The sequence below is a fragment of the Ochlerotatus camptorhynchus genome, unplaced genomic scaffold, assembly GCF_037179485.1.
Source record: "Ochlerotatus camptorhynchus isolate MF236.1 unplaced genomic scaffold, CSIRO-AGI_Acam_v1.1 ptg000211l, whole genome shotgun sequence".
In the NCBI taxonomy this organism is placed as follows: domain Eukaryota; kingdom Metazoa; phylum Arthropoda; class Insecta; order Diptera; family Culicidae; genus Ochlerotatus; species Ochlerotatus camptorhynchus.
Genome location: NW_027040701.1, coordinates 638847 through 663293, shown reverse-complemented (window position 1 = coordinate 663293; position 24447 = coordinate 638847). Strand labels below are relative to the sequence as shown.

General features: G+C 40.2%; 2 protein-coding genes across 4 annotated transcripts; one reads left to right on the top strand and one right to left on the bottom strand.

Moving 5' to 3' along the window:
• Positions 1–3442: 3442 nt before the first annotated feature.
• On the bottom strand, positions 3443–18773 carry YME1L (ATP-dependent zinc metalloprotease YME1L). Of its 3 annotated transcripts, none has more exons than XM_065224383.1 (8): positions 18551–18773; positions 17789–18380; positions 6543–6879; positions 6063–6376; positions 5595–5985; positions 5367–5532; positions 4289–4472; positions 3443–4220 (listed from the first exon to the last, which is right to left on the bottom strand). In XM_065224383.1, exons 1-8 carry the CDS (start codon positions 18575–18577, stop codon positions 3889–3891), a joined length of 2343 nt encoding a protein of 780 aa, XP_065080455.1. In that variant the 5' UTR covers positions 18578–18773; the 3' UTR covers positions 3443–3888. The 3 variants fall into 3 exon arrangements, with proteins under 3 accessions (XP_065080455.1, XP_065080454.1, XP_065080457.1); XM_065224382.1 differs by having other exon boundaries at positions 6063–6379; positions 18551–18772; XM_065224385.1 differs by having other exon boundaries at positions 6063–6379; positions 6543–6858; positions 18551–18772.
• Positions 18774–21593: 2820 nt separating this feature from the next.
• LOC135703219 (uncharacterized) lies at positions 21594–22681 on the top strand. Its single transcript, XM_065224341.1, has 2 exons — positions 21594–22128; positions 22195–22681. Exons 1-2 carry the CDS (start codon positions 21605–21607, stop codon positions 22679–22681), a joined length of 1011 nt encoding a protein of 336 aa, XP_065080413.1. The 5' UTR covers positions 21594–21604.
• Positions 22682–24447: the final 1766 nt, after the last annotated feature.

Here is a 24447-nt window from a genome sequence, read left to right as displayed (position 1 = left end):
CCCGTGTTCTAAATCTGGCAACGATTATCCTCTCATTAATAGGCTCCCACTTGATGAGCGCAGCTCTTGCCTGGACGCTAAGTAGGAGACCAACTCCACGATGGCGGGGAGCGTATTCACCTCGAATACCAGAGTATAGTAGTACCTGTCCCGACGGCAGTTTGTGTTCTCCAAAGTTTGGCCAACGAACTTCACTCGGTCCCAGGATTTCTAGCTTCATGCGTCGCGCCTCGTTGGCGAGTTGTGCCAGTTTACCCTGCTGGGCTAACGTCAATACATTCCATGATCCAATTCGTGTCCGTTGTTTTGCGCTTAAAGTCATTGCCGTTAAATCAGTTCGATGTCTTTCTCTGTAACTGGTTTCTGTAACAATTGTAAAGGTTTCAGAGACAGTAGGTGGTTGGCCTAAGGTCTCCTATACGCCGTGATGGGGCTGCCATCTTAGGTGTAGCTTCCGGGGAAGAGCATTTCTTATTCAGCCGCTGGATGCCAGTCAGACGCTGTTTGAGCCGCACCTCCATGGTGAACAGACGCTCGGGTTGGCGAAGCATTTCCTCTATCACCGTGCTATGGTTACCGCGGCAGTGTTCGCGTCGCACCTCCTCACTCTGCTATTGTCGGATTGACAACATTGCCCAGGCTACGCCAACCAGCTGTGTCCATGTTTCAGCTGGCAGTCTTTTGTGATTATATGACTCGTGGAGGCGTGAGGTAGGAACTTGTGAGGACCGGAGCTAGGTTCCAGATTGTCACTCACCATTTTGTAGCCCGGCAACCCGAGGACTTATCACTATCAACAAGGCATAAAAAGTAACAAGGACTAAGATGTGTTCCTTTGATTACTGAAAAAAACCTGTTCCCTTAGTTTGAAGAAGTCAGGACTAGGAATCGGTGGTAGATCTTACATCCCGTAACGTACCACGAAAAGGTGATCTAAACACGTTACGGGGCATCAGGGAAGTTGTTACGTTGTTAGTTCATTTTACCATCATAGAGTTTGGCAATAGCGTGATGGTATAGTCGAATCCTGGGAAAGCATCATCCTCGTCGTCAGAGAAACCTCTGAAATCCAGGATGTTCAGTTGAGTATCGCTACTTGAATCGCTGAGAGTATCTTCCGCGTCTTCGTATTCTGATTCCACCATTTCAGTGAACAATCAAGTCGTGGCTGTTTTAAACTCGCTTCTGTTGTTAGTAATCTAATCATCAAATAATCCACCGAACGACAGCTTCTGTCTACATCCTGATTCCGACTTTTTTCTTCTTCGAAATCGTATACTCTAGGCCTTGTCTGATAATCTGTTGTGATGGTTCTGTTTTTATGAAAATAAAATGAAGTTCTATCCAGTGCTGCAAAATCTCGACAATACACGGTTATATTCAAAATTCTGCTTTGGTCACTCATTTGAGTTAGCAAGGCAAACCATGTCAATTGTCAGTCAGATTATTTCATTAGCTAAATTTGTAAAGAAACTAAATGGCTTGAGCAAAACATTTACATGGAGCCAATTAAGGGAACAACCATCTTCATCCTGAACTGCTTGGAGATCAATAATTTGGCGCAGAATACACAATGTTACACTTTTTGTTATCATCAAGTCTATCATTGACTACGTGAAAAACAATTTTGTCAATATCACGCGAAAGTCTGTCAATGACAATGGCAAATATCAGCACTGGTTCTATCCCTTTATCATGGCTATATGTTGATTCAGCGTGCAAATAGTTGACATCGTTGTCTTCTTCAAAACTTCATCGTCTTGACCTTAAGAGAGAAAAAAGCAAGATGTTGTATCCAAGACACGACCGTAGATTTGACGTAGGATTACGAAAGGTAGTTTTGATGTCACAGCAAAAGTATAGTAAATATTAAATTGATTTCTTAACTGATTATCAGTGAAAAAGATCGATAGGTTGAAATTCGGAAGCAGTTTGGGAGTTCTGTTTATAAGATGCTCTGTCGGTGTCCATGTAGCCAATCCTGGACGATGTGTCTCGGATACAAGCTCTTACTTGAAGTCTTTAGTTATCTCTTTTATCAGTCATTTGTGGTCCTGAAAAGGACCGATGGGTTGAAAGCTTGGAATCCAGCTTAGAACAATGCTTTGAATTCTTGCCCCTCTTATTAAGAACATTCGGGAAGAATTTTATTACATCAAAACAGTGCAATTTTCAAAAGTGACCTTTTGAAAATTGATAGCCTTAATTTTGACAGATTCGTAGCAAAATTTTCTATTGATTGGCGTATTAAGAATTGAAAACCATCATCTCTGGATAAAAATCAGAGCATTTTCAAGCCACGAGCGACTTTGATTTTTGAAATTGCACCCCCCAATGTTTCCTTAAGAATACATGGTATGTTAAATTTATACTAACCATTTTTTGTTTGGCTAATTTTTCTACATGGTCTATTAGCATATTAGACGATAATAACAGCTAAACAAGTTATTAACGAAAGAGAGAGAGTCTATGAAGAGAATCGATCAATGTAGATTGGTCTATCTGAAAGGTAACGCGAGAAGTGTCCAGGAAATACTGTAAAGTGTTCATTTGAGCAAATTTGTAGATGTCATTCCAATCGATTGGCTTGTTTAGAATTAATATCCATCCGCTATTGACCGAGTTATAAGTGGTCAAATCCTGACCACTTTTCGTAACGCGGTCGATTTTGTTTTTTTGAAATTGCACCCCCAATAAGCTGCCGAAAGACGTAATCCTATGTCAAAAAAGAAAGTAAAATCACCACTCGATTAAGCCAAATTCAAAGTTAAAATCATAATTCTAAGCTATACAATTTTTTTATTTTGGCTAGTAGTTGAATTCCTACAAACTTTTGGTCCGCTACATCACAACTGGCATCACTAGTATGCATCTTTCAAAATGTAAAGATACAGACAAGCCCTGGGACCTGGGGCCTCCCTTGGCTCAGTCGATAAAGGCGCAGCTACAAAGCAAGACCATGCTGGAGGTGGCTGGGTTCCATTCCCGGTTCGGTCTAGGAATTTTTCGGGTTGGAAAATTTCTCGACTTCCCTGGGCATAGAAGTATGATTGGACTTTGCCACACAATCATCATATCAATGCAAAAATTGTACAGGCATCGAAAGCTCTCAATTAATAACTGTGGAAGTGCATCTAGAACACTAAGTTGAGAGCACGCAATAAGCTAATATGCGATATACAATAAGCTTGAAATGCGAAGAAGAAGAAGAAGAAGAAAGAAGCCCTGGGACCTGATTGCAGTTAAGCAATCTTCAAGGTTATGCCAATGTCCTGGGTTCGTTGACGCTATTGATCTTGTTGGTCATTATTCCTAGCCTTTTTGAGTGGATCTAAAGTAGGAAAATTAATTGACGAGACTTGCAAATCGAAGATCGACCATCGAGAGTACGTCCAAAATCAAGGAATTCTGAAGAAGGCAACCAAATAGGTACACGATTGAGTTGATCAACTAACATTTTAATCTTTATTCATTTTTTTGTGGAATAGTTTCCTTTCCGATCAGCTCAGCTCAGGAGGTGCTCTGAAAATTATAAATTCCAAACATCCTAAAATCAGATACATCAGGACATTGCAAAGCTTCCCATTTGCAGTCGTTTACTTTATTTTGCATAGATTTATAGTTTTATTAGTGTGTGTGTGTTACGCACGTTATAACAATCTTATGGTACAACTATCTTGCTAAGCCTATTTCGAAAAAGGTTCGGTTCATTCTGTTAAAACGACAAGGTAGGAAGCTGCGATTAATTATAAATTATTATAATATATTCCTAAAATCATACAGCAGGAGATTTAATCCGCATTTGGGTGCATTATGTTCCTTTTTTTCAATTGTTTCACAAATCGTTTTTGCACAGATTATTTAATCAAAGTCAAATTCCTTTTTGTCTCAGTGTTCCTCCACCGGAAGCTTCTCGCCACCGAGGATAGCCTTGATATCTTCGGCGTCCAGCGTTTCGTACTTGAGCAGCGCTTCCGCGAGGGCCTTGTGCTCCTTGGCGTGCTGCTTCAGGATGGTCTTAGCACGCTCATAGCTGTCGCTCAAAATTTTCTTGATTTCATTATCGACTCCCTCGACCGTCGATGGCGAGAGGACCTCCTGCGGAGCACCGAAACCCTTGGACGTTTCAATCGTACGCAGACCGACCTTCTCGGACATGCCCCAGTCGCGGACCATGTGCGATGCGATCGATGTCGCTTGCTTCAGATCGCTGCTGGCACCTGAAGGGAAATGCAATGGGAATGGTATTGGAATTTGATTTCAAGACTAATTGGTTAAGGCAACGTACCAGAAGTTATTTTGTCGGCTCCGAAAATCAGTTCTTCAGCCGCCCGGCCGCCCATCATCGTGTCCATCATGGCCAGCAGTTGCTGCTTGGTGACGTGGTAGCGTTCCTTCTCCGGGATGTAAGCGGTATGGCCAAGCGAAGGACCACGCGGCATGATTGTCACTTTATGCAGAGGATGGGATTCCTGGAACAAGCAAGAGGTCAATGAAAACGAGAAAATTTAACAACGGTAGGAAATCAGTGAAACAATCTATTATCGGTGTTATTTGAATATGCACTTCTTAGTAACAACAGTGATGTCCGGTTTCTTTTGGTGCTCAACATGAGTACCTCCGGAGTTAGTTAAAGTAAAGCGGAGCAGTTCGACACCAACTGACGTTTCGATTTTATTTTTCCCTCTCCGAATTCCAGTCAACTTGAGCAAATTAAAAAAATTAGATAATGAGTAAAGTTTTGAATGATATTAACCCTATTGTCGGTCCGTCTCATGTTTGTCAATCTACCATTAAATAATCAGTACTTATTTAAGTTTTTCCGTGTGTTCATTATTCTCGTCGATATGTATTCTTGAGGATTCAATGAAGTGACTATTAATTTTTTTGTATACTATTGATTTTAAGCAAAAATTTTTGTTGATTGATTTGATCATTTCAGGATACAGGGAACATCTTTTGTTCTCGCACTTTGCGCGAACCTTCTAGGAAGTAAAGAATTAAATAAATTCTTGAGAATATTCTTCAAGATTCAACGCACAAAAAGTAGCTGATGATACAGAAATTTAGTTCTTCTACTTGGACGTTTTTTAGCTCCCCGTTTATTAAAATCTGAACGATTCTGAGACTTTTAATATGTCGCTGCCACAAACAGAGATTTCTAGAGCTTTAAGTTTTTCTCGCGGGTGAAACCCGGGGCGGATCGCCCTTTTCGTCCCTACCACGCCACGTCCCTGCAATCATAAAAGTTCACCTTCCTAGTATCTAGGAATACGTAAATTTCATTTACGGCAAACTCAACTATTCTCTTCAACCATTTCCGAGCCAAATATTGGCGGAAATTCACCGCCCCACTTCAAGCTTACCTTAGTATAGTAGGCAACAATAGCATGCCCTCCCTCGTGGTACGCCGTAATTTGGTTGGCTTCCTCATCCGGCAGACGAGACTTACGCTCCGGACCCATAAGTACCTTATCTCTGGCATTTTCCAGATGCTTCATCGTCACCGTTTCCGCCCCGTCGATTGCCGCCCTAAGAAAGGAACCGATATTATATTGAAATCCCGATTTTCTTTTTTCCAAAATCACCCATACCTCAAAGCAGCTTGATTGACCATGTTCTCGATATCGGCCCCGGTAAAACCGGTCGTTCCCCTCGCCAGCTGATCGATGTTGATCTCCTTGCTCAAAATCTTGCTTAGATAGTGGGTGAGGATCTCCTTCCGGCCGGTGAAATCCGGTGTCGGAACAACCACCTCCACGTCAAAACGACCCGGTCTCAGAAGAGCCTGATCCAAATCATCCCTCCGGTTGGTGGCTCCCAGCACGATGACTCCTTCGTTCTGCTGGAAACCATCCATCTCCGACAACAGCTGATTGATGGTCTGATTGGCATACGGATGCAACACTGAGTTGGTACGCTTGGCACCAACCGAGTCAATTTCGTCGATGAAGATGACGCACGGAGCCCGTTCCTTGGCTGCCTCTGTACGTTCGGAAAAAAACAGATAGAAAAGCTATTACCGATTTCAACCCTCACACCGCCCCAAACGGGACACTTACTGAACAAGTCCCTGACGCGGCGAGCACCCTGGCCGACGAGCACCTCGTCGAACTCCGGTCCGGCAGCATGGAAGAATGGAACTCCAGCTTCACCGGCCACGGCACGTGCCAACAGTGTCTTTCCGGTACCGGGTGGACCCACCAACAGGACACCTTTCGGCAACTTTCCGCCCAGGTTGCTGAACTTGTCCGGATTTTTGAGAAACTCAACCACCTCCTTCAGCTCCTGCTTGGCCTCGTCGCAACCCTTAACGTCATCGAACGTTACCGAAATGTCCTCCGGGTCCACCTCCACCTGGTTGCCCATTTGTATTCTACTGAAAATATTGAATCATGATGGGCAATCAAAAGCGAAAGAAAAAGCAACAAAAAAGGAAACAAAGATCAGTTTAGAATGCTGTTCCGAATTTTTTTGAAAGGATCAAAACTTATGTGATGGTATTTATATGCGAAAGTAAAAAAGCAAACTTGATTGCAGACCTAAAAACGGACCCATTGGTCGAAACGAACAGGCTGATGAAGATTCCGATAAACACGACGATGATCAGCAGCTGCTGTAGGACCTTGAGATAGCGCATCGCCTTGCCGGACCGGTTGGCATGGTCCGGATGGGTGGCGGTCAGATAGCCCTCGGCGAAGGCGATCTTCAGCCGTTGCTTCTGGTCGTCCGCTATCGTCGGGTCGTTGATGTCGCTCAGCAACTTGTTGAATGGTTCGCTGTACTGCTGGGGGCTGATTGTTTGCGCATTAAACGGAACCGGTTCGTACTTGTGGGAAATATGCGGCGCCGGGGCAGCTGGAAGAGGAAAATCGGGATCTGGATTAATGATACGCGTGTTGGCGCCAATGTCCGGGGCATTTGGTGAAACACGGTATGGGTTTGACAAAGTATTGGATACGTGAACAGCTTGTAACTGCGACGCTTATTATGTACTATTTGTGACAAAATTTCATCCAAAACATATAAGCCGTTAAAAAATTCAAGTGATTTTGGGATGACAATCTAAACAAGATTTTTAAACTTTGTGTTTGTCAAAGTTTATAAAGGCAGTTACATGAGCCTAGCAATAAAAATATTAAAGTTTTATTTTTTAGTTTTTATTTTTTACCCAAAATGATTTGCATTTTTTATCGTGTGTATTTGTTCAAAAAGGAAATGTTTCCTTCATCTTTGTCTAAGGCGTCTTTTGAAGTGACGTTTTCGATTTATAAATTGTTAAAAAATATCGAATTCGCCATTTTGATTTTCTTTTTTCAAGTTTCTAAATGCAAAAATCGGAATGACTGCCAATTGTGCAAAATTCAAGGAAAACAAATAAGATCGATTTGTCATTTGGCGCAGTAACAGACATTGATATCCATCTACATGCAAAAATAGTTTTAGCAAAAAATTGCATTGCCTAAAATAAAACATATATTTTTTGTACAGATATTTGCCAAAATTGAGTTTTGTGACGTCGCGGATTTCCTCGAATTTAATTTTGGGTCTTGCCTGAATTGGTCTGAATTCAACCATAGTGGTACTAGAATGGGGTTCGTTAATCGATAGGCTTGGGACCAATAGGCTAGTCAAGTAGTGAGCCAATTTAAAATCGTTAGTTTCCACCGGTTTGTTCAACTATGTTTCAATTTTAACCTATTTGATAAAATTAGGTCTGACTAGGAAGAGGTTTGGGCAACGAATGACAAAGGCTATTTTATTTTTATCATGGCTTACTACCAACCGGTTGAAACTAACGATTTTAAGGCTGTGAACCATTTGCCGAGTTAAATTTAACTCGTGGTTAAAAGTGACATTTCGAAAGTTATTTTCTATGTTCGAAAATCCCCGTGCTGTTGATCGACCGGTTTTCGAGCCACAGTTGTCAAAATTTAACTTCTTGTCTGTCAGAAGTAACCACGCTCGGATAGCAGGGTTAATCGATAACTTTTCATCTGTCAAATTTTAACCAAAAGTTAAAATAATCCACCAAATGATTCAGAGCCTAAATTGGCTCACTACTTGACTAGCCTATTGGTCCCAAGTACATATATAAGCGTATCCCATTCTAGTCGAAATTCTAGTACTACAGTATGTTTGTTTTGATTCGCTATGAAAGTTTGACAGATAAAATGAGGGGTTAGTGGATTTTCCTATGTTTCGAGGGGTGAATCGATTAGCTTGGGACCGAAGAGAGTACCAAAGCTGAGTACAAAAAGTTGAGCACGTTTCTTCGGGACCTTCTAGTCCTAGAGTTACCTCTATGTTACTACTACCTATCTACAATAATTCAGTGCTTAGGTACTCTAACATTCCCCCTTAAAGGCCTGTATGGAGATCGCAGCGAAGCAAAATACTACAATTTTTACCTGCGTGAAAAACGCAATTGGCAAATATTTCACTTCGCTTTGAACTGTAAAGGCCTGTATAGAGATCGAAGCGAAGCGAAAATCTCATACAAAATACTACATTTACTCCTTTCAAAGGTAAGGGAGCAGATGTGTGTGCTGGTCGAAAGATCATATCTCGCGTAACATTTGAAAAGGGCCTATGTCCAAAATGTAAACAATCCAGAAAATGAATTGTAAATTTTTCCGCCAGTATTTAATTCCTATATAAATAAATTGAAGTATTTTAGGCATTTATATTGTTCACAATAACAATAGTAACTATATCTCAGTACACAACATCCAAAACATGCGAAACGTTTTCAAAAATACATGAAAATCGATAAACATTTAATATCACAGTAATAAGCCTTTTTGTGAATCTTTAAATGGTTAGGCCCTTTTTGTTAAGCCGTTGTGCTTGTCATCATAAATTGTAGGCCCTTTGCTAAGCCTTTTCTTAACGTCAAATAAATCATCGGCCCTGCCTCAAGCAGTAGGGCCTAGCTTTGATTTGAAATTTTTCAATCATCGGCCCTTCTACGTCACTAGGCTTATGAATGGAACCTCATCGAACGAAAAAAAATATATGTTAGGCCCGAGGTTAGGCCGTTTTAGCATGAATGATTGGAAAAATTTCGTGGTTCGGCCGTTTTTAAAATCAAGTTATTTTTAATGATTTTTATCGATAATGCGGAACATTCCTATACGACTGGTAGCTAATTACCAGTGCTACAGAATGGTATCAAAAATCGGTTTGTTTACATTTTGATCATAGGCCCTTTTCAAATGTTACTCGAGATATATGATTACCTTTGTATGGGTCCCCTCACATTGCTCAATCCCAGGCAATGAGAAGGCGGACTCTCTCGCAAAGGTGGGCGCGCAGGAAGGCGAATTGTATGCCAGGCAAATTTCACACGATGAATTTTACCATTTAGTGCGTCAGAGTACCTTTCCGAGTTGGCAAACCGATTGGGACACTGGAAATCTTGGACGGTGGTTACATTCAATTATTCCTAATGTTTCGAAGTGAAAAATTTGCCAATTGCGTTTTTCACGCTGGTGAAAAATTTAGTATTTTGTATGAGATTTTCGCTTCGCTTCGATCTCTATACAGGCCTTTACGTTTATTTTTTTTTTCGCGCAAGCAGCGCTCGCGAAAAGAGCAACAGCTAAGCGAAAAGTTGACGTTTCAAGAAAGAGCGTATCGGTCAGATTTTTACTTCACCGGAGGTGTAAACTGATCGATTCCGTTTCACATGAACTGTAAACTGCGAAAAAAGGAAACTGGAAAATGTTCCACAAACATTTTTTCACTACCTTTTTCGCTAGTGAAATTTCATGATTTTTAGCATGCTTCAAATTTCGTTTCGCTTCGATCTGTATACTAGGCTTTAATAGTGAATTATTGAACTCCGAGGGTTTTTATTGCTTCTTCTAGCTTCACAGCAGGTATCGCCTTAGTAAGAACATCAGCTATTTGCTTCTCTGTTCTGAAGTGGTCTAGTATGATGATGTTCTGCTCTAACTTTTCTCGTACAAAACTGATGCCGACTTTCTTTTTCGCCAGATGTACAACACTTAGGTTGTCACAATGGATACGATTAGCTTCAGATTGTCCATGCAACTTCTCCCAGAGTCCACGCCACCATAAAGCTTCTTGGGTTGCCACGAAAATAGCCATATACTCCACCTCCTTAGTAAACATAGCAACTGCAACTGTAGATGCTGTAGATAGACAAGTATCGGAGTTGTTTCCCCAATCCGCATCACTATAGCCGGCAAAGCCTTCATTTGACTGCTTCGAGTAGGTTAGCTTCATAGATTTCGTCTTCTTCAAGTATCGTAAGATTCTTTTGGTTGCTATCCAATGCGCCTTACCTGGGTTCTGACAAAACTGACTGACCACGCTGACTGCAAAACTAACATCTGGCCTTGTAGATTGCGCTAGGTGTAGACCGTTTCATCCAGGAGATTTTCAGATTCTTCTTCAGCCTCAGTTGGTCTAGCCTGATTATCAACTTCTATTTGTTCATTCTGAATAACGAGTTCACTTCCTTCTGCATTGTCTCCTGATGGATCACCTGCTGTCGCACAACGCTTCATTTCACATTCATCCACAAAAATGATGTCTCGGCTGACGGAAATCTGCTTGATCTTCTTGCTGTATATCCTATACGCCTTCGAAGTTTCACTGTAGCCAACGAAGATACACGCTTCAGATTTCTTGCCCCACTTCCAGCGTTGCCAGTATTCCAGATTTATCTGGGTTTTCCAGATTTTTAGTCGTCTTGCCAGATACACAGACAGACCACGCATGTTGCCAGATTTTTTAAATATGTTCCAGATTTTCCCAGATTTTTTAACATGATGCTTTAAAAATATCACTGCAAATGATTTACCCTCTAATAAAAAAATCTAACTTGCTACTTTAATCAAAGATGAATACTAAGATGAAACTGTCGGAAGAAAAACTTTCTATTTTAGTGTCTTCTTTCACGGTCCCTTTCATCCAATGAGAACCCCCCGTATTCAAGGTAATTTTGTGGTTGTGCTGCCCCCTCGGAAGAGATGAAATTTTGCGCTCATTTTTATCAAAACAATCACACCAAAATCAGAGATGCCCCATTTTTTAATTACTCGATTAACAACTAATCGATTATTTTTTGTTCGCTGTGCTACCATTTTTATACCAATGAAAGTGCAGCACATGTTTGAAACGATCGGTGATGATCCTGTGGTGATGTTAATGCTTATATCGGCATGATGTAACCGATTATAAATAGTTTACTTTTCGGTTCGTTAATCGATTAAACGATTATTCGAATGAAAATCGGACATCACTAGATGAATGTGAAACGTCATTTCAAATATAAGAACCGTTCATAAATAATGATACAATTTGAAAGGGGCCGGGGCTAATCACAAATTACGTCTCCATGGTAACTGAAATAAACACGAGTGTTCACCGGTTGCTTTAATTATTAAAGGCCATCAACGATGGACGTTATTGGAAGTTTAAGGTAATTCTGAAAATATTTCACAGTGTGTGAGGCGAATTCCTTGTGAAATCAAAGGAGAACTTCAAGCTAATTCTGAGTGGAGTTCAATCCATCTTTGTGGGCTTCGTGGTCGTGCGGCGTCACCCGTCGTTCAGGTGTATTGTGAGTGCCACGAAGTAAGGGTTCGATTCCTCCGATTCGGTGCAAATTTTGGCAACCTGAAAATTTCCCTACTGGTCTACTGGGTGTGGTGTGTTGTCCGTTGTCTAGTGTTAAATACTCAGTCTGTGCAACCTGGTTGAAAACGGTATCCAAATGTCTTGTCAACTCTGATAACAATTGCATGGAGATTTTCTGAATATAGGAAATACAATCCAAAAAAAAAAAAATTATGATGAAACATAAGGAGTATGCTGATACGAATTGTCAGAATAATTTGAATGGAATTCTGTCACATTTAATGCAATTTTAAAACTGCTGCGTAACGTATATATACACTTTTTGGGCACACTGTGTCAATACGGCAATGCTAACAAGTTATTTTCTTTATATAATTTATTTAAACATGTAATTAATAACCATTCTAGTTGTTTAAATGAATTCCAGATGATCATACTGACCGATTTTTACGGGAAATTGGCACATCACTTTGATTTCAATAGCATTATGTTAAAATCAGAGATTTTTCCAGATTCTAAATTTTAACTGGTCCAGATTTTTCTGAAAATGACCTGGCAACGCGGCCCATTTCTTTCATTTCTCTTTCGGCACATGTAAACTTCTACTCGGAGGTGACGGACACGGAATTCCTTCTATCCGTAAAAAGTTTCGAAAACTTCGGTTGACGTACTCTTTGCCGTTGTCCGTACGAATCAAGGGGGGGAGGTGGCTGTCAAATACGAACAATCGTCGCCTACCTCGCATAACTGGTTCCAAACGTAAACAAGCCATAAGAAACCTACAGCGTTTGTTTACGTTTGGAACCAGTTTCATACAAGAATGATCAGTAGGGCTTATTTGACAGCACTTTCCCCCCAGGTACGAATTCGCTTAATCCTTTCGCCCCTTTATTTTTCGTCAAAAGCCTTGTAGTCTCGAAACGATTTGAGCACTTCCGTTTTTGGTTTTAGGAAATATACAACAGCTTTTCGGCATGCGTCGTCGATGATGGTCAGGAAATAACGACTGCCTCCCATCGACGCTGTATCCATAGGACCGCACGATCCTTTCGGTTCCCATTAGCCTTGAATGGTTGACGATAATGTTTACCTTCTATACACAATATGCACTTCGCCGGATCCTTCACTTCGAATACCGACAAACCGACATGAAACTTAAACTCAACTCTTGATCGAGAATCCCTAACGGCAGATTCAAATGTGCAGCGATCCCATCTGTCAAAACTAGAAATACTCAAGGCCGGCGCACAATGGATACGTTTTCAGGTTTTTTGACAGTTAGCCCATGCATTATCTGTCAAAAAACCCGAAAACGTATGCATTGTGCGCCGGCATTCAGAGGGAGAGATAGGTGGAGAAAACAAAATACAATTCGGCAGCAGGGATTTGTACCTAAATTATCTTGCAACCCGAGCTAAAAGCTAGCAGTTCACATGACTTTTATTTTTGATTCGATGTACGTGCAAAATAATAATTGATTGCATCACAATATTTTGCACATTTCTTAACCAACGAATTAATTTATTTGGCCATTAATAAACCAACGAAGATAAATTAAGAAAAAATAGAATTAGAATATTGTTTTTGATTCCAAATATTAGTTTAATTTGAGAAGCACACGAAACATAAAGGTGATTGAATTTCTGTTCGATTGCAATACTCTCAAATTTAATCTAGTAAGAATAAGAAATCCTCGGAAAAATTCTAATATGAATGTTCGATTGGCTCATATTTTGACAGTTCATTTGGCCCAAAATATTTTCTCCGCCCATCTCTCCCTTGGAGTATTTCTAGTCAAAACTAGAAATACTCAGAGGGAGAGATAGGCGGAGAAAACAAAATACAATTCGGCAGCAGGGATTTGTTCCTAAATTATCTTGCAACCTTGCTAGAAGTTAGTATTTCATATGACTTTAATTTTTGATTCGATTTACATGCAAAATAATAATTCCCTGGGCTTTGGCAAAACCTTGAGGTAGTTTAATTAGGCTACCAGGTCCCAGGGCTGATCTGGATCTTTACCACATTGGAAAGATGCACACTAGTGTTGCCAGATCAGTGTTGATACTTACCAAAAGTGCATTTGAACCCGCTTATAAAGCATATTAACAGATTAATCATCATCGTACATTGTTTATTGCTCTGTACTAATAATAAATGATTAAGTACAGCGTTTGATATTTTAGTAGGAATGCTGAATTTAGTCGCAGTAGAAATCAATCCTTTATTGAATTAGATTTATTTCTATGGATATGCACGTTTGGAAAGTATCATCACAAAGATTCTGCACTCGGTCTACAGCTTATGGGCGGGAAGCGTTGTTTTTGTTTTTGTTTTTTTTTTTATCTATTTATAGAGTCAATTCTTAGAAATACGAAGCGAAAGACAAATCAAGCATTAAGCACAAGACCTTCAAGAAAACTAACAACACGAAGTCTCGAAATGGCAATGTTTTATTCAAAATGTCAAATATTTCAAGAATATCGGGTGAGACCAATCGGACTGAGCGCTCTTTCGGTCATCTGGAAGGGTTGTGCACGAGGAGCGATTTAAATCCCCCCAGTTTTGAAGACATTCCGGAGCGAGGATCCATTATCCAGAAACACAATACAACAAGAGAAGGAAGTAGTATTGAAGGTAAACAAGGAGTACATGGGAACGTCGAAAACTGTAAGTATACTCCGATCTATTCTAGTACTCTTGTAAACCGGCTAGATAGTAGTCGTCGTCACCGGGAAGCATAGTCATGTGAAGATTGCCAGATCCGTGACCACTCATGATAAGGCACACAAGGCTCTCAACATTAAATACATTGCACGGGTTGGGTCGCACAGAGGGTTGATTAGATGTAAATTCCTTTGAAACACCCGCATAAACGATAACCATAAGGAGTGCCTAACAACCTATTCGGGTTATCATCCCAACAATATGTGGTACGGTGGCACGATTTGTGGTATCGTTCATGTATGGTGCTCCCCACCCTTTATTAGGGTCGCTGACGCTCATTGCACGCTCTTTCGTTCTCCGGCTGATTGAATGGATGACGGAGTTTGACGTCACACTCCTTCAGACGTTTAGGCGGCGGGAGGGCGAGAGGGATGGTTGTTCAGTACACGGAGACAATTTTACAAATGTATTTCTAATAGGTAAATCACAGTTTAAAACTCACTAATAATCTCTTTCAATCTCTTTTAATTTCTTTTTCATTGACGGTGTGATGTAATCAATGCGCTCTGTGACGAGAGCGTAAACCAAACGAGGCCATTTTTCAACGATACGATAATAACTTATGCGCTTTTCACACAAAACCTACCCAACCCTTTCCTTTCTACAATCCCTGAGCAGCTGGTTTAGCATAAGTATACCTCGCAGAACTTTTTTAACCCCCATGGGTAAAGATGCTGTGTTGCTCACTCCTCTCCCCTTCCCTGGTGTATTATGGATGGTGTGAATATTCACATCGGTGACATGGCCCCTGACCCCCTTGTACATCATAAAATGAAATAAAATGAAAATGAAAAATTTACATGCAAAATAATAATTGATTGCATCGCAATATTTTGCACATTTCTTGTTGCCATTCATTAACCAACGAAGATCAATTAATCAATAGAGTTAGAATATTGCTTTTGGTTCCAAAAACTAGTTGAATTTGAGAAGCACATAAAACATAAAGGTGATTGAATTTCTGTTCGATTGCAATACTCTCAAATTTATTCTAGTAAGAATAAGAAATCCACGACACGAACCAACTCATAAATAATGTTGTACGCGTGTTCGTGGCTAGGAAAAATATGTTTCGCGAACACGGCGGCAGATGTCAGTTTTGTGCTTTGCTCAAAAATTTCTTTGTAAATTGTTGGAAAAAGAAATTGCTTAACGACGTGTTCGGGGTATAATCTAAACCGTTTGTGGGATAGTTTACCCATCCGGGATACAGTTCGTTTATGGTATTTGTTTATTAGGGGGTGCTTCGAATTCCAATCCTGTTACCATTTCCTTCAGTCGCTTCTTCCACTGGCAGAGAGATGCCCCTTACACCGATGCCTCAGTTCGTATCTGTCATATTGGATCAAATCACAACGGGCTTCTTCATTTCGGACAGCTTGTAGAGACCATCTACTTCACGACTAATTGCAACTACTTCGTTATCGGGATTGACAACTTTGCACTCCTCCTTTGTGAACATTACTTTGAACCATTGCTCTGTTATACCTTGCTCACGGAAAGTAAATTAATCGCAGGCCAGGCACGTACAGAACATTATTCACACACATCCTGTAGATTTTCTAACATGCCCTTGTTCCGACTCAAGTGAGTTGTTCCGCCAGAATCAAAGAACCAACCATTATCTCTCCGCTCAAACGACTGCACAGCAATGGTAACGAAGAAAGCTGCATTTCCTTTTTGGGTACCACACTGCTCTTTCTTTTTCTTACTCATTTCCTTCTGGCATTCCGACGTAAAATGTCCAAACTTCTTACAACGGAAACACTTCACGCTGGGCTTGTCGACTTGCTTCCTTAACGCATCCTGCTTGCTAAAGAATGCACCCTCGCTTTCAGATGATTTTGAACCGTCCACCATCTTGACTTCCTGCATCATTTTTGCCTTAACCATATCCGCTGTTAGAACTACTCCGGAAGAGGCCAGATCCATGATCATTGGATCGTGTTTCTTCGCTAAACCCTTGAGCAGCAAACTACACATCCAGGCATCATCCACCTTGAAGCCCACCTCTGCATTGGTTACATGTCAACATGATTTCGTTTACGTACTATTGAGGGGAATTGCAACTGCCACCATCGTCCCGCTCCGCTTCTACCAATCTAATGTCTGTTAACTTCCATAGAAGACCAATCCTTCGAATTGAACCACTGCACCAAGCACTGATCCTTGTACAGACAGATGGTTGCCAGTGCTTGTTCTGATAATTCTTCGCTTACTTCCGGATCCCCTTCATTGCGTACCTTCACGGCACACCAGGTCCGCTCCTTGATGAGGAATTGTAATTTTCTGATCCACGAAGAACTTCTCTTGCTTGCAGCGATACCATGCCTCCAGAGAATTTCGTTCCGCCAGCTTGCGCTCCGGCATTTCTGCCATCACCAATATTTGGAATGGACATCTTGCAATTCCAGAACCTTTTCGATTTTCAATATAAATTTTCTTCAAACAGAGCCGCTTCTATAGCAACTATTATAGTGCCCAAACCTCTTCCGAGGCGTACCTTCTTTTATCAGGTTATGGGCCCAGATATTATATCTGGGTCCATACCCTGATAAAAGAAGGTACGCCTCGGAAGAGGTTTGGGCATGGCTTAAACTATCTGACTCCATTCCAATCATTTCAAGAACATATTTTCAAATACACATGAGTGCTTTTGTAAAAAAAAAATTGGCTTTAAACGTCTGCTTATCGCCCACGCAAACTGATACCACCATCGTGTAAGGGAAATTTATCCAGTGCTACTTTTATGCAGGTCTGCAGTCACTGGTTTTTTGATCTGCACACGACAAGTCTTGGTTTAGAAATTTACGGCGATAATATGGTTTTGCAAAACGAGTTATTGCTTGGGATAATTTACGCCATTTTTTAGAAACTTCGATGAATTCATGGGAACAATGGCATCAGTAAAAGAATGCTGTGCTGTGAACCCGTAGCTGTTGAGAGTTTTTTGATAGCAACTTATTGTTACGGTTCTTGTTCATTGTTTGAAGTTCGTTCGCTTTTCCTGTTACTCCGTTAAAAGCAAACAACTAGTGAAGATATCGGTGGAAATAAAACTATATTGTCCCATCCATAAGAGCCCATGGAGAAAACTAACTTCCGATGTCAGCGTTTTTCTCAACCTGCTGTTTTAACGAATGGGACAACTATGCTGAAAAGGGCAGTATATATGGATGTAAAAAAGGAGGTTCCCAACTCCCTGCATTTCCACAATCAATAGAGGAACATATTCTACCAAGGATAGTGGACTATACCGAAAACGAGCGGATAAAGGACGAAGAGAAGGCGCAGTGGCTGGCGTTGCAGAAGGAAAAACAATTGACAGAGCAAGAGAGTTATGGTTCTCGGCTCCGTGAAGTCCTATTGGACATTTGAGCCAAACAAATAAAATATTATTTTAAAAAAGACCCCAGAAATGACAAAAACTAGCCTTCCCAATACTCACCCAACGTATCCTTCACCCGGGTGAACAATCCGGGATTCCGCTTCTGTTCGGCGCTGACCGAACGAACCGTTTTGAATCCTCGCTGCTGAACCCAGGCCATATTGTGGCTACTGTGCTGGGTGAGCAAGCTCCGCACAATTTGCTGTACCGTTTGCCCATTGAAGAAGACCGTCTCCTGCTGTCCCGGATCCCTGCCCTTACGCGCCTTGGGCGTAAGACTTATGCTCCAGGGAACGTTCTCGCGGCCACTGGTCGTCACCCGGATGCTGCTGAAGTGCTTCAGCAAGCTACGCTCAATCCTACGAGGTAGTTTCAGCTCGAACAATTCCGCAGCATTTGGTTTCGGTGCAACACTACTGGCGGCGGTCGCCGTCGTCGTCGTCGTCGGGTGCTGTTCGATCGATTGCCGGAAGCTATCGGTATAGAACTGCACCAACGATTGCTTGAACCGCGGCAGGAAGGGATCCTGCTGAGCTAGGTAGGAAGCTTCCTTTCCCTGCTGCTGTTGATTGGGAGCATGTTGTCTGTGTTGCTTCTTGAACGCGATATTACTATGGCGTGGAGTGATTTGCGAGAGATGAAAGAGCAGTTGCTGTGAAAGGAACGAAAACAAAAGGCGAAAAAGCGTTTCTTTAGCGAGTGATGCAAATAGCCACTTGACTGATGATGTCCTTCCAATGACAATTTGTGAAATTCGCTGTCTGCCATCATCATTCTGCGCCGATGGTGACGACTTTCTCACTGCTGCTGGCTGATACTTACGTGCTGATGTGTGTTTACTGTGAACATTCTGGATCCTCTCCGGCGGCACTGGGTTCCGGGGGTTTTAGTGCTAAAAAGTAACAACTAATATCGAGGGAATGCGACCCAATTTACGGTATTTTCCACTATTTTTTCTGAGCCTCTCGCAAAAATCACTATCACTTTTGTACCTTGCACGTCTTCTTCGTCTTATCGTGGTCACTCGATCGCTGCATCAGCTCCGTCGTCAAGCTGTTGTGTAATTTTGGTAATTTTGACGTTTCCCGTGACGTTCTCCCTCTTGTGGAACTAGAGTGGATTCCGTGTGGCGTGAACCATTTCGGTTTTAATTTATTGTTGATTTTTCGGTTAATTTTCATTAATAAATGAATTCATTAATTCATTTTCTGGAGACTTTTATTTTATCATAGGTCGAAATGGGCCGAAGAGTCTAAAAATTTTATGAAATTTTGACACGGGCAGAGTTTATGGTCATATGAACGAAAAAAATGCGGGGTTATGCCTTGGGTGATCCGGAAAATTTTAGTTAAAGTTTTTAGATTTTCCCTGCATCACACGGAGAACAAATTCGTTAAGTTAAGATAACAATCCTAATAGTTACTTTCACATGGAAAAATATTGTTGTTTGAAAGAAACCTATAGATATTCCAACATTAATTTGACCGTCAACTCAATCATATCTACCTAATAGATTCAACTGTTCATCTTATACTCAATTCAACTATAACTTTGATCAATTATAACAACCGTCAAATGTAATTTAATTGTATAATTTGGTTTCAAAAGATCATCATAAATCAACATACTTTTAACTTGTGATGCGTAGAGCAGGCGATAAGATAGCTGGCTCTCACGCAGATGAACACGGTTCAAATCTTAGTTGAATGTTCTTGATCACCTTTTTTATGATTTTACAGTTGTGTTTTTGAGGTCGATAAAGAAGCAAAACAAACTTCCTTAATATGTCGATAATGAAGAGCAGTTCGTTTAATAAACATTGTAAAATTTTGCTTCCCTAACAATAGTTTTCTTGAATCAACTAAAGCATAGTTGTATTTTGAAGTTTGACGTTTGTTCATCTACTGAAAAATATAGTTGAACCAATCGAGGAGCCAACTATAAACTATAGTTGTTGCCCTCTATATATAGTCAAATCAACTATAGTTTCGGGTTATCTCTAAAACAATTGAACAATATAGTTATTTTGACCGGAAAAATAATTGCGCCTGCTATAATTTGTTCTCCGTGCACGTACTTTCATAAATAACTAATGAACCAAACATCGTAGAAGATAGAACGTTGTGTAGTGAATTATGATAAAGAAATTATCTCAGCAATTCCTGCAGCAATCTTAGAGCAATCTATACACGGATAGAAATATCCTTATACCTTTTGGCAAATTTCTATTGCTGATTATTCATAAAATGTATAAGTCAAGTAATAAACAGACGCCTTGCAAAAAGATAATGAAGACCATGTGTCAAATGAAATGTATAAGCGGTCACACATACCTTTTATGCATTCTTATAGGACCTATGTGGTTTGTCTTATGGAATGTATAAGGCTGATGCTTTGGCAAAAATATATAAGTGAAACACATGGATAAAATAATTGATTTTCGTTTCGTGTATAAAAAATATATTCTGAAAAATGTTTTCCACGAAAATGTTTACGGTGGAGTAAAATCGCAAGGCAAATTAGAAGAAGAAAATACATTTTTTTCCTTTCATTTGTTTTTCGTCAATCTTGTTTTCCGTGCTGAGCACCAATGCCACCGACGCCAGGAAGGCAGCTCCCACACCTGGACCCTACACAGCAAAAAAAAATGTAATATCGATCAATGTAATTCAAGCTGATGTATGAAATAATGATGTAATAGCAAAAAGCAGATACAATATTACATCAATGGATGTAATTTTGTTCGCAAAATCGATGTACATCGTACAACGTTATATTACACAACCGATGGATTAACCTGGTTGCAGCAGTTTGGATGTAATATTCAACAACTTTTTTTTCTGTGTACCTATCGACCCATCAAACTCATGAACCGGGGACCAACCAACCGAAGGAAAGCGTGATCAGATGCCTCAGAATATCCCGGTGGCGCCGACTGGGATTGAACCCAGGCCTGCTGGGGTGAGAGGTAATCACGCTTACCACTACACCACCGGCACCGCTAAGAAAATACATTGTCAGGGTAATGAAATTTTTTCTAATGAATGTTTGCCAAGAACAATCAAAATCTCCTTCACATGTAGACTGCTGTTATAGCCATGATTGGATTGTCAAAGGCCCTAAATCCTGATGTGATCCAATAATTGGAAATAGCACCATTAAATCACATAAACTTTATGTGTCCAATGAAATCAATATGATTATTCACATAGAATTTATTCTGATATGTGATATTCAGATAAAAATCATTAATTTTGTTATTGTACAAATATTATGTGCATTCCTAATAGAAGCTAAGTGAAAAAAATATCAGTTTAGTTTTCTACCCAAAAGTAAGTTAGTTGTACCCAAAAGTACGTAGATACACGCAGAAAAAATGATTTTGTTTCAGGGCCTAATGTATTTTGATATTGATTCAAACATATTGTATCACTATTTCAACAAAACATATTTCAAAATCAACAAAATTGTTTTTAGAATCAACAAACAGACTCTACAGCCGTTTTGTTGTTTAAAAAAATCTTTGAATTAACCGAATAATATATTTGAATCAATACCAAAAATATATTAGGCCCTGAGCCAAAAATATATCCATTTGAATTTAGAAAATCATTTCTCTGCTTGTATGATTATACTCAACGTTGAGTTCCCACACTTTACTATCCCTGTTGGATGGTTTTGCTCCTCCATTTTTGACAACATTAGAAGGAGAGAAGCAGTCAAAATTAAAAGTGAACTTGGCCATTGGGGCATTTTCTTACCGTGTAGATTATGGACATGGTCAACCTCTACTGTATATTATGTGGATCATATGTTGCTTTTGTTTATGCGAACCGAACAGACGGAATCAAAACAAAATTTCATAAAACAGTGCTAATGAATTCCTTGAAACATCCATCCTATTGGATCGTGAGCGGTCTAAGCCATCCACAAGGACAACACAAAGAAAAAACATCCATCCAAAGAACGCAACACAAAAAATTCTTGAATTTGAACATTTCCAACAAACCTTACACCAAGCGGATGGCTTGTTGCATATTCAAGAACTGTTTTAACCGCCCGGTTCCCTACTCGAACATAACGTTCTTCAACGTTCCCAAGGACAGCAGACGCCAGCAGTGGTTGCAGCGTTCCGGAAACGATGAAGTTCAAAATCTACCGTTGACGGCGCGAAGGCTCGTTTGTGAGGCTCACTTCGAAGAACGCCATCTCCGGAAGCAGTTTCATCGGACCACACTCAGTCGAGATGCGGTTCCTGTGAGCTATTGTACCGTATTCCAGCTGAAGAGAGATTCTCAAGCAGGCCAGCAACACCGGAACGACGACGGTGAAGGTCTACAGTTGGAGGAGGTTGAAGCGATTCAAACTGATTTTAGCGTTCAAGAGGTTCCCACCGGAAGGTAAATAGGGCTTTATCGGAGTATTGATCGCCAAATTTGCATCTACATTCGTTTTGCTATTTCCAGTGAAAATGAGGAAATCCAGTATGAAGTGATCGAAACGGAAGAGTACCTACTAGAAGAATTGGAATTGTCGGATGAACTGAACATACTGGGACAGCAGGACACTAGTAAACGGAAGCGCTACGAAACGATCTCAACGCAGACCGATGATCTTGAAAAGCTCGGCCAAAGCCCACCTTCGAAAAAGATCAAATGCGATCGCACAATCAGCCTAACCATCGATCGAGCTACCAATACCGAGCCTCTTGTCACTGAGACCATACCGGTTAAATCTCCCGAAAAGAGCAGCACTATGGAACAGTCCACGCAGACGGACGAGCAAAAACCGCCACTGAATCCGAACACGCAAAAAACTGAAGATGAATATTTTATGCTCTCGCTGCTTGAACCCCTGCAACGGTTGCCACTGGAAAAACGAGCCATCGCGAAGGTCAAGATGTTGACCTATTTGGTGCAGTTGGGGTGTGGCATGGGGGATGTGCAGTTGTAGGAAAGTGTAAGATTTGGGTTTTTAAGGTTTTTAAAGAATATAAAAAAAAAAAAAAATCGAAAACCTCTCCAACGAACGACTTGATTGAAAGAAATGCAGTATAGTACCTAGCCTTATTTGTTAACTTGGTATTTCAACACAATTATTTCGTTGGAGCGAAGATACATATTCATGATGCTGGAAATTGAACATTTTCCAAGATCACAAATTTGAAATAAAGTTCAAGGCTCGTGCAATTCTAGATCTCCATGAGGAGAATACAAGCATAGAGGTAACTCAAGGTAGTTCGGAGTATAACTCCAAGTAAACCCTGGAATAGGATTCAAAGGAAATTTTAATGGTAATTCGTAGGAATTTCTGAGGTTAATTCCTAAGGAATTTTGAGGATTATTGCATAATAATTCTGAGGTGAACTTCAAGGCAATTCAAAGGAGATCCAAGGTAATTCTGATAATAATTTCATTAGGCTTTTGGGATAAAAGGAATCTGGAGCATAAATCCATGGGATACTTAGGGGCTGTGCAGTGTGACCAGTGAACCGGGAAACTGGGAAAATCCATCAATTTTGATGAAAAGACAAGAAAAAATATACTTCGACCACAGACAAACAGACATAAACTAGCAAGTTGTTCATCGAACAAGCATTTAACGGTCAATTCAAAAGAATCGTAGTTGGTAGTACCGCCACCTGTGGCGCGCATAGTAATTTCCCTAGCGTTTGACGTTTACACACTACCGCCGTCTGTTCAGTGTACTACCCACTACAGTGTACCCAACAGATGGCGGTAATGTTTTAGCGACGATATTTTACAGTGAGAAATATTCAATGAGTTATGTCTGTTTGTGCTTCGATTAAACAGAATTAAAATTTTTAAAAATGTAAAAGATCTAGAATTTGATTTTCAGCAAAAAGCCATTTTGAAAAACTATTAAGAGAATTCAAATAGTTTGAGGAGATTTTTAAATAAATTTTTATCCCTAGATACTAAGCTATTTCAGAGAAAATTTACAAGGGAGAACTCTAAGAGAGTTTTGACTAGAACTGCAGGTTAATTGTGTGAGTTCAGATTAATTTTTGTAAAGAAGCTCTGTGGACAATTCTATACCGATACATTGCCATATTTCGCTATCAATTTCGCTCTCACTAAAGAGACTAGAATATACAAATAGGTGCCATCTGATCCCTGTGAAAACAAATAATCTTGCAACAAAGGTAGCCGATGCACGCAAAACTGTTCAAAACTTCGCTTGGGTCCCGTTTGTTGTTATTCGCGAGGAGGGTGACACATCTAAATCTCAATTCTATTTGAGGAAAATTATTCAGTGTTGTTTTTTCTCTGGTGACTCGGTTGGAGTTGGAATCAATTTAAATCAAACGAATTAAACTTTTCATTGCGCATAGATTTTAAGATTATACAAAAAATCAAACAACATTACATTTTACTCGATTCTCATTTTGTTAATAATGTTCAAGATGTTTGTAGAAAGGAAGCTGGTGGAAGAAGTGAGAGCTAAAGAGGCTACAATACACAAAGAGACGCCATGTTCTGTTTGAAATTCGAATTTACCTGCCAATCGAGCACGAGACCTGTCAAGGCAAAAAATATGTTACTGTTATTGGTGGTGATTGAAGAAGTATTGCTATCTGCTTCGTAAAGTTTTTCATGTATTTACAGGTACAATCCAAGGTTTTTGGCGTAAGCTGGTGACTCATGTTAAAGTGTTTTTCACTATTTATCAACAAATTTGGTAAGATTGGTGATTTG